Source organism: Mus caroli, chromosome 9, assembly GCF_900094665.2.
Source record: "Mus caroli chromosome 9, CAROLI_EIJ_v1.1, whole genome shotgun sequence".
Taxonomy (NCBI): Eukaryota; Metazoa; Chordata; class Mammalia; order Rodentia; family Muridae; genus Mus; species Mus caroli.
This window is the reverse complement of record NC_034578.1, coordinates 50,565,116-50,574,974: the sequence shown is the minus strand read 5'-3', so window position 1 is coordinate 50,574,974 and position 9,859 is coordinate 50,565,116. Positions and strand designations below refer to the sequence as shown.

At 44.1% G+C, this 9,859-nt stretch overlaps 1 protein-coding gene across 1 annotated transcript in view; it reads right to left on the bottom strand.

Moving 5' to 3' along the window:
* The window catches only part of Slc35f2 (solute carrier family 35 member F2), a 47,417-nt gene that overhangs the window by 9,146 nt on the left and 28,412 nt on the right, over positions 1 to 9,859 (bottom strand). The window contains exons 3-5 of the mRNA XM_021172419.2: positions 7,147 to 7,274; positions 2,424 to 2,583; positions 927 to 1,083 (exon numbers count right to left, since the gene is read on the bottom strand). Coding sequence (XP_021028078.1) covers positions 927 to 1,083; positions 2,424 to 2,583; positions 7,147 to 7,274 — 445 coding nt within the window. The remainder of the gene's footprint in view (positions 1 to 926; positions 1,084 to 2,423; positions 2,584 to 7,146; positions 7,275 to 9,859) is intronic.

The window sequence follows — 9,859 nt, the reverse complement described above, 5'->3', positions numbered from 1 at the left end:
AAGTACACTGTAGCTGTCTTCAGATGCACCAGAAGAGGGCGTCAGATCTCACTATGGATGGTTGTGAGCCACCATGTGGTTGCTGGAATTTGAACTCAGGACCTTCAGAAGAGCAGTCGGTGTTCTTAACCACTGAGCCATCTCTCCAGCCCCAAGTTATAGATTTCAAATGTGATGTGGGGTTAAACAACAGTAGTTGGAGCAAGTAATCATCAAATATTTTCTCATTCATTAATTTAGACTCATCTATTTTTATTTTATGTGTATGAGTGTTCAGCCTGCATCTACATCTACGTGCTATGTATATGCTGGTGCCCTTGGAGGGCAGAAAAGAGAGTTTCGTCCCTTGGAAACAGAGTTACAACGGTTGTAAGCCATCATGCTGGTGCTGAGACCCAACCCTCCAAGGTCCTCTGGCAAAGTAACAAGAGATCTCAACTGCTGAGGTATTTCTCGAGCCCCTACTTACTAATTTAAAAAAAAAAAAGCAGTGGTGGCACACGCCTTTAATCCCAGCACTTGGGAGGCAGAGGCAGGCAGATTTCTAAGTTCGAGGCCAGCCTGGTCTACAGAATGAGTTCCAGGACAGCCAGGGCTACACAGAAAAACCCTGTCTCAAAAATCAAAAAAAGAAAAAAATGCGCATGCACACACCCATACACATACGTGTCACAGTGTGCCTCAGAGGGGAGAGGACCATTTGTAGTTTCTTCTCTGTCACATTGGTGCATGTTGGTCCTAGGGATTGAAGCCAGGTCCTCAGGCTAGGCAGCAAGCATCCTCACCTCCTGGGGCATTTTGCTGGCCCTTCATGTATATGTCATTACACTTTGTTGTAAGTCACACCCATCCCTGACTGTCCTGCCCTCTACCCACTTCTCCCGTAATTCTTCGTTTCGTTTTCATGAAAAGTTTTAAATTCTTACAGCTGTATGCCGCTGATGATTGTTCCAAATAGTCCCACCATTCCTAAAAATTCCTGTCTGCTCAGCTTCTTCACGATGTATTCTTCACACACATTAGACACAGCATACAAGGAAGCCCCAAGCAGGACTAAGATGTCACCAATAAGAACATCACTCCCTACAGGGCAGCAAGGCACAAAAAGAAATGTGTTGTCAATGGGTGAGCCAGGAGTTAGCAAACACTGCTCATTTGAGAAAATTTATTGAATCCTAGCTTCTGTAAGTCTAAAGGCTCTCACCCTTACTGTCTGGCACAACATTGCCATCGTTTTCACATTTTTACTCCCTGGGAGACCAACAGAGTGGAAGATGGTACTGTGTAGCATCCTGAGAGAAAGCCATTTAAAGACAGGACGAGTTCACAGATGTAGTGCAGGGAATTTGTTAGAACTGCGGGAAAGGATGCTAGGTGAAAGAAGTGGTTTTATTTTGATCCAAGGAGATATTAAGGTTATCTTGGAGATCTGGTAAAGTCAGACCTGGTTTAGCATCTATATTGTGAACTGAAATATTCCAGCCAGGCAGTAGTGGCACCCACCTTTAACCCAAGACAGCCAGGGATATACAGAAAAAAAGAAGAAAAAAAAATCCTGTCTCAAAAGAAGAAAAGAAAAAGAAAAGGAAAAAAGAACAGAGAGAGGAGGGGGGAAGGAAGGAAGGGAGGGAGGAAGGGAGGAAGGAAGGAAGGAAGGAAGGAAGGAAGGAAGGAAAAAAGAAAGAGGAAGAGAGAGAGAGAAAGCAAGAAAGCAAGAAAGAAAGCAAGAAAGAAAGCAAGAAAGCAAGAAAGAAAAATATACTAAAACACTCAGATCAAAACAAAACAGAAAACAGCCAGGTCTCTTTTGATGGAAAGGAAACACTAAAGTCTGAGAGTGGTGGTGAGTGGGATGTCCTCCCACTGCCATGGGGGTGGGGGTGGGGGTGGGGTGGGAGCTGAGGAAGGAGGGTTTTGAGTTTTTGAGTTCAAGAAAAGAAAAGAGAGAAGGTAGGGAGAGGATAGGATGGAAAGAAAGGAAGGAAGGAAGGAAGGAAGGAAGGAAGGAAGGAAGAGGGAAGGGAAGGAAAGAGAGAAGAAACAAAGAAAGGGGGAGGAAGAAAAAGAAACAAAAGAATGCCATAAAGGGGAGCTAGCTCAACAACAGAGGGTTTCAGAAAAACACATCCAAAGTGATTTAAGAGAAAGATGATTTCTACAAATATACTCAAAACAAAATTTTAATCACGTTTAAATGGGGAAAGGCAGTTAAACAAGAAAACAACCACCAAATGTTTAGCAGCAAATGAGAAAGTACTACAGGAAGTGCTGAGGAAGCCAGCACACCTCACTGAGGAGGGGCCAGCCCAGCAAGCCTGCTTGCTGCACTTGTTCACAGCATGGACTCCTGCTGAGTTCCTCTACCACCCACTTCCGTCAGTGTAACTCTGCCAGACTAACAGGTGCAAGTGATACAATCTCACCTGAATTATCTTCTCGCCCAGCTAATATGTCTGCACCAACCATAGTCCCTACACCCAGCAGACAGACAAACACAGCAATGAAGTGGATCACTTTGTATCTTGCCCGGAGAATAAACCAGGAGAGGGCCATCAGCACGGGAATCCCAAAGCAATCCAAGAGCTGCAGGGAAAAGAAAAGCAAGCAGCCTCAACCACTCCAGCAGCATAATTAACAAGAGAAAGCACTAAGGGAACGTTTGTTATTGCTGACCCTGAAGGCAAGCACTTACCGGAGCTGCAGGCCCTCTGTGAGATTTGGGACTGCAAACCTGTTTTAGATGTGCACACGAAACCCCAAAGGCTAAAGAAAGATTAGTTACCCCAAATCATATGGTTAAAAGTCAGGCTGGGGGGGGGGGTGGAGGCTGGAGAAAAAATGGTTAAAGAGCACTGACTGATCTTCCAGAGGTCCTGAGTTCAATTCCCAGCAACCACATGGTGGCTCACAACCATCTATAATGGGATTTGATGCCCTCTTCTGATGTGTCTGAAGACAGCAACAGTGTACTCATATACATAAAATAAAAGTAAATAAATAAATATTTCCCCCCACCCTCCCACCCCCTACCCCCCACACCCCCACCCGCCACCACCACCAAAAAGAGAAGTCAGGCTGGGGATGCAGCTCAATTAATAGTGTTTGCCTAGCGGGCACAAGGCCCTGGATTTGATCTCCAGTACCATATAAAACAGTACTTTAGAGGCAGGAGGACTAGGAGTTCAAGGTCATCTTTGGCTACATAGCGAATTCTAGACCAGCCTGAGATACGCCAGACCTTCCTCGAAACAGAAACACCAAAAGGCTGAATCTGTTCGTCCTACTGTTCATCCTACCCAGGAGCCTCTGCTTTCCCCTCTGCTTATCTTTAAATTCAGAAGGCAGAGTTTCCTTCCAGTACATCCATGTACTCCACCAACAGACATTTATTAAGCATGACCAGTGTCCAGGACTCTGTAAGAGGGTTTGGGTGTTCAGTTCAAATACAAATCACTTGTCTGGCAAGCACAGGGCCACGGGGGTGAGGTGGGGCACATCCTAAGAGGAGTTGGAATATAAAATTGAACAAGATAGAAGCCCTATCCTGAGAAGCACAGACTAGACTGGACAGACATGAAATTAGACGTCACAAAGTCCAATATTCAATTGTAACTGAGCAAAGTATTACCAAGTACAGGTTACAGTGAGGCAACGAACAGAAACCATCTCCCTGACAGAGAGTTCAGTTCTACCATGTGAGACATGCTTGCTCCCAGCACAGACTCCTGGTCATTTTTAGCATATGTTTCTCCATCATTTGGGGTCCATAAGATACTTGCTGTACCCCCTATAACTGCTCTTCTTATCAAATGGGGACGAGGAGTATTCAAACTATAGCAAATCCAAATCAATGGCAAGATAGGAAAAAAGAGAGAATTAAGGTTCTCGGTTCTTAATTTGACATTGTGTGTGTGTGTCCAAGGATAAAATACATTGGAAAAGCTTTTAATTTGGGGGTTGGGGGTTGAATCTCCTGCAGCTAGAATCACAGGCAATTGTGAGCCACTTGATGTGTGTGCTGGAAACAATTCCCACTGGCTGCGATGGCAGCCGGCATTCTTAGCCACTGAGCAATCTCTGCAACTCCTGAAGGATAATTCTTGATGCATTAAAGTATATTTACGAATAAAGTGTAAATGTATGTCATGCACTAATTATATTCCTGAAATGTCTACGCTCAGTTTATGGGGTTTTAAGTCTGCTCCTGGTTTCCTCTGTGTCTGTTAAGTCATGAGCAAGACAGCCTTAAGCCCCCAGCCATCTGTGGAATCCCAGCTAAAGCAGTTTATTGCCTGTTTTCATTAATGGAGGCCAGCAAACCACCAGTAGTCATGGTCCTGCCATGTTTCTTTCTCTTTAGTCTCCTTGAGTTTCCTTGAGCACAGCTGAACATCAAACCACTAAACAATGCCCTGGAAGACACCAGTTGAGTTTAACCATAATGGCTTAACAGGGTCAAAGCTAATCTACCTTTTAGAACCCTGGATGGGGCATGCCCTTGCGAGAGTTGCTTATGTCATGGGAAGAACCACAGAAGCTTCATCCCCAACTCTACCACTGAGTAATCTCCAGTCAGCCAGTCTCTGAGCCAAGGACAAAATGCTGGGACCAGATCTAATGATCCCAGGCCCCGCCCACTCTGAAATGCCACCACTTCTTATCTGACACCTGTCACTACAGGAACTTCCTTTCTGAATGTTTTCTTGGGGTGGAGGTCCTTGTTTGTTTGTTTGTTTGTTTGTTTTTGATACTTTCAGTTCCAAAAGTCTCATTTAATGTAAATTTTTTAAATTATCATATTGTCACAGTGAACAGAGTACGAGGGACATGGATATAAAAATGAGTTTGACTAGATAAAAGGTACAGTCATTTATTTAGTTTAAGTTCACATTGGAAAAACACTGATCTTCACCAAGCCTTGCCTTTTCAAAGTAAAACACGTTTCATTTCACCTCAATTTATTGATAGTTTCTAGAATTTGAAGATCTAAGATAGTGAGAAAAATGAAACTTCAACAAGTTATAGGAAAAAGCTAGAGAGCTCAGTGGTTAAGAGTACTGGATGGTCTTCAAGAGGACCAGGGTTCAATTCCCAGAATTCATGTGGCTCACAAAACCAGTAACTGCAATTACAGAGGATGCGGTTGTGGTGCCCTTTTTTTGACCACTAGACACACACATGCGTATAGAACTTGACTTCCTGTCTGCTGTTTATAAACCTGAAAATACTAGTTTATAAAGAGCATGCACACACACACACACACACACACACACACACACAGGCAAAATAGTCATACACAGGGCAAGAGAGATGGCTTTGAAGTTAAAAGTAGTTGTTCTTGCAGAGGGCCCAGGTTTGGGTCCCTGAATCCACATGAAGGCTCATAACTGTCTGTAGCTCCAGTTCCAGGGACTCTGACACCCTCTTCTGAGGACATTAAGCAATGTTACACACCCAAATATGCAGTCAAAGATTCACACACACCACCACCACCACCAAAATACATAAAATAAAATTTAATTTTAAAAATGTTGAAAGAGGAGGATCAGGGTGAGTGCAGATCATGAGCAGAGTGTTTGCCTAGCAAGTATAAAAGCCTTGAATTCAATCCCAGCTAGTATTGCACAAAACAAATGTGGCAGTGTATACCTGCAGTTATAGCACTTGGGAGGTGGAGGCAGGAAGACCAGAAGTTCAGGATCACTCTCAGTTACAATGGAGACCAACCTGGAATACACAAGACCCTGTCTCAAAATAATTTTTTTGGTTTGGTTGGTTTTTCAGACAGGGTTTCTCTGTATAGCCCTGGCTGTCCTGGAACTCACTTTGTAGACCAGGCTGGCCTGCCTCAGCCTCCCAAAAAAATTTTCTTTAAAGCTATAGAAACTAAGCACAGCGGCTCTTACCTGTAATCCTAGCCCTTGGGATTATTTTTTTTTGGGGGGAGGGGAGGGGGGCGTGGTAGCTGAAGTGGTAAGATTGTGAGTTCAGTACATAGTAAGTACCAGGCTATCCAGGGATACAAAGCAAGACCTTTTGTTAAGAGACAAAAGAGTTATAGAACTATTAAACCCTGAAGTCTCATCTGACTCACCTTGGTCTCCATTTACAGAACATTTTGTTGCTATGTTGTTAATTAACATGTTAACATGTTATTAAGCAGGACCGTAGCATGTCTCATTTACTAACACTAAGACTCAAGACTGAAGACAGAAAGACTCAGTCTTTCTCTCCAATACAAAGTGGAGACGTGGGGCTGGAGAGATGGTTCAGCGGTTAAGAGCACTGACTGCTCTTCCAGAGGTCCTGAGTTCAAATCCCAGCAACCACATGGTGGCTCACAACCATCCATAATGAGATCTGACACCCTATTCTGGAGTGTCTGAAGACAGCTACAGTGTGTATGATAAATAAATAAATCTTGAAAAGAAAAAAAAAAGCAAAGTGGAAACATAATGCTATGAAGGAATATTTTCCTTTCAACTCAGCAAGAATAAAGCCAATAATGAGTTGGTGAGACAGCCCAGTGGGTGAAGGTGCTTTCTGGGCAAGCTTGGAGACCCTCAGAGCTCATGTAAGGTGGAAGGAAAGAACTGACTCCACACAGATGTCCTCTGACCTCCACACAGGAGCCGTGGCACACTCATACACACAGTAATAATGGTAATAATTTCTAAAGTAAATCTACGAAGAAATAGGGACAAGTGTTTCACCATTGTCGACACCTCTCCCTGGTGTGTCCAGTAGGCTCTGTCAGTGGGTTTCTACGTCCTGCTTGGCTTGCAAACCTCCACCTTTGCAATACAGAGCCACACTTACTTTGGTGTTTAAGTCAAGCATACATCAGAACTCCTGTCAATATCATGGCAGCAAGCATAAGCTAAATATTCACGCTTATTTGGCTCAGCACAGATCAGATCTGCTATAGTGTAAGAAACCATGAAAGTGATTAACGTGTATACATCGTCAGTGATTTCAGAAGACGGGAGTCTGCAGAGTACATGCTATACTGGGAAGCACTTAGCATCCACCCCTGTTCAGGGCTTCTTCGAATGCACAGCTTCCCGATAAAATTAGATGAACTTATACAAATGCATGTTCTCCTCTAGGAAACATAAAATCCAAACTGTCCAAACCCTCTCTTACCTGGACACTGGTCAGAGTCGTGTACTGGTATGCTCTGACAATCAGATAATTGGCTTCCACATCGGCAAGCCCCAAGAGAGTATACTTCCACCATTTTCTTCTCAAAATCTCCAGGAGGTTATCACTGCCTAGTTGAAAGAAATCTAGGTGAATGGAAGTGGCTCCTGACATGACACACATCAACCTCTAGACCAGAAAGTCAAAACAAGGGTCTGCTGTATATTTCAAATGTGGCCTGTCCTAACTTCAGCTACCCAGAGGCCAGGCATCTGTGCCATCAGCACGAGGTTGCCGAGTGGGAAGCTGAAGACTACACAGCTCTGCGAGGAGAACACCAGGGAGAGACCTGGAGAAAAGCAGAAGGACACAGATAGAATAGTCAGGATGGGGACGGGGCTCAGTTGGTAGGGTGACTGCCTAGCGTGCACAGTCGTAGGTCCCATCCCCAGCACCACATAGACCCGGCACAGTGATACACACACAGCTGTATTCAGGAGGTGGAGATGGGAGGACCAGCAGTTCAAGGTCATCCATGGCTATATAGGGAATTAAAGGCCAGTCTCAAACAATAATAATAAATAATATATCCATCCATGAGCATGACTAAAGCCATTCCTGGTGAGTCACAGACTATTCTGGAAAAGAAAATGTTTTGACAGATCAGTTGGTTATCAGACCCCCTAGTGTGAGTTTCCTTGATGAAAACACAGCAAGGTGATTCAAGCAAGCAAGAAGACAGGCTTTCAAGTGAAATTCAAGCCAGAGATAAGCTTGGGGAAAAGCCTTAGTGGCACCACAAACGAACGAATGCTTTTAAACCAACACACACAACTCCCTTGCTTTAAATTAAATAGGATTTACTCATTTCAGGGCTACACAGAGAAACCCTGTCTTGAAAAACCAAAAAGAAAGAAAGAAAGAAAGAAAGAAAGAAAGAAAGAAAGAAAGAAAGAAAGAAAGAAAGAAAGAAAGAAAGAAAAGAAAAGAAAAGAAAAGAAAAGAAAGGAAAAAAGAAAAAGAAAAGAAATGGTGGGGCATGGCGGGCCAAGCCTTTAATCTCAGCACTCAGTAGGTAGAGAAGGGTGGATCTCTATGAGTTCCAAGTCAGTTTGCTCCACAAAAAGGAGCTCCAAACCAGTCGTATGGTTGAGAACAGAAATAAACAGAAGGAAAGGAAAGAAGGGAGGAAGGAGAGAAGGAGGGAGGAAGGGGGAGGGGAGGGAAGGGGAGAAGGTGAGGGGAGGGGAAGGGAGGGAGGGGAAGGGAGGGGAGGGAAGAAAGAAAGAAAGAAAGAAAGAAAGAAAGAAAGAAAGAAAGAAAGAAAGAAAGAGAGAGAGAGAGAGAGAGAGAGAGAGAGAGGGAAGGAGGGCACAGGGAGGGAGGGAAGGAAGGAACTGAAAGGCAAAATAAACCTTTGCTTCCTTAAGTTGCCTTTATCAAATATTTTATCTCAGAAATGAAATTCAAATCGTAACCAAATGGCTATCACTTCTTGGCATTTTGGCTAAGATCAAGAACATTGACCAAATAACCAAAGTAGAATAAAATAAGGTAGAAAAGACTTCACTTGCTACCTGGAACAGAATGTTCTGGAGACATGGCTGAAACAATGGGTCGCTGACCTTAACAACCCACTGACTGCCTGGCAGGCTTCTGTAAAATCACGCTTACTTGCCAGCTCCACCTTGTGGTTTTAGATTATAAAATAAGAAGACCAACTGGACCCAGCCTTGAAGCCTTTCAGGAGCTGTCCTGGCTTCTGTCCACAGGTAATGTCTCATCTCTTCCACTCTCACTGGTGTCAGAGTGTTTATTCCAGAAAGATTCCTGCATCGTAAAATTCCAGCTACCAAGAACATCCTGAAAGCCCAGAGCAGGTCCTCAACACATGGCAGAAACGCATATGACAGCCATGGCTTCAAGGGACCACACTGACATATTTGTGAATCACACCGTCTTCCTGAATTCAGGCGGGTGCCTCCTAAGGAAAGCAGAATGCAGAGCTATCCTGAGTAAAGCTACTTCTGCTCAAACCCAAGATACTGCCCTAGAGGTCTTGCCAACTAAGGTACCTTAATGTGTTTCTCCATTCTCACAACTGGCTTTGATTTCCTACAGTAGTGATAACAGTGAATAGTAATGATGTTAATAGACAGGTCTGGTGGCTATATTTCCAACTACTCAGGAGGCTGAGGCAGGAAGGTTAAAAGTTCAAGAACAACTTGGTAAGTTGTTTATGACAACTGTTTTAAAAGTTGCAAAGGGCTAGAGCGATGGCTCAGGCTTCACAATCCCGAGGAGCTGAGTTCAGATAACAGAACCCAGGGAAGCAGCAGCCTCCTGCATACAAGCCTGTGACCCCCAACTCCAAGCCTGTGACCCCAACTCCAAGGTAGGTGGAATCAGGAGGATCGCTGGTGCTTGAAAACACAGATCTAAGTTCAGAGAGGGACCCTGCCTCAAAAACAGGAGAGTATTGCAAAAGAACAGCCAATGCTCTCTTCTAACTTCTATGCATGCCCCAACACACACGCATGCAGACACTCAGGTGGACACACAGGACATGTAATAAGCAAATCTTAAAAGATCTTAAAAGATGTAAAGAGAAAACCGGGCATGGTGGCACACGCCTTTAATCCCAGCACTCTGGAGGCAGAGGCAGGTGGATTTCTGAGTTCCAGGACAGCCAGGGCTCTACAGAGAAACCCTGTCT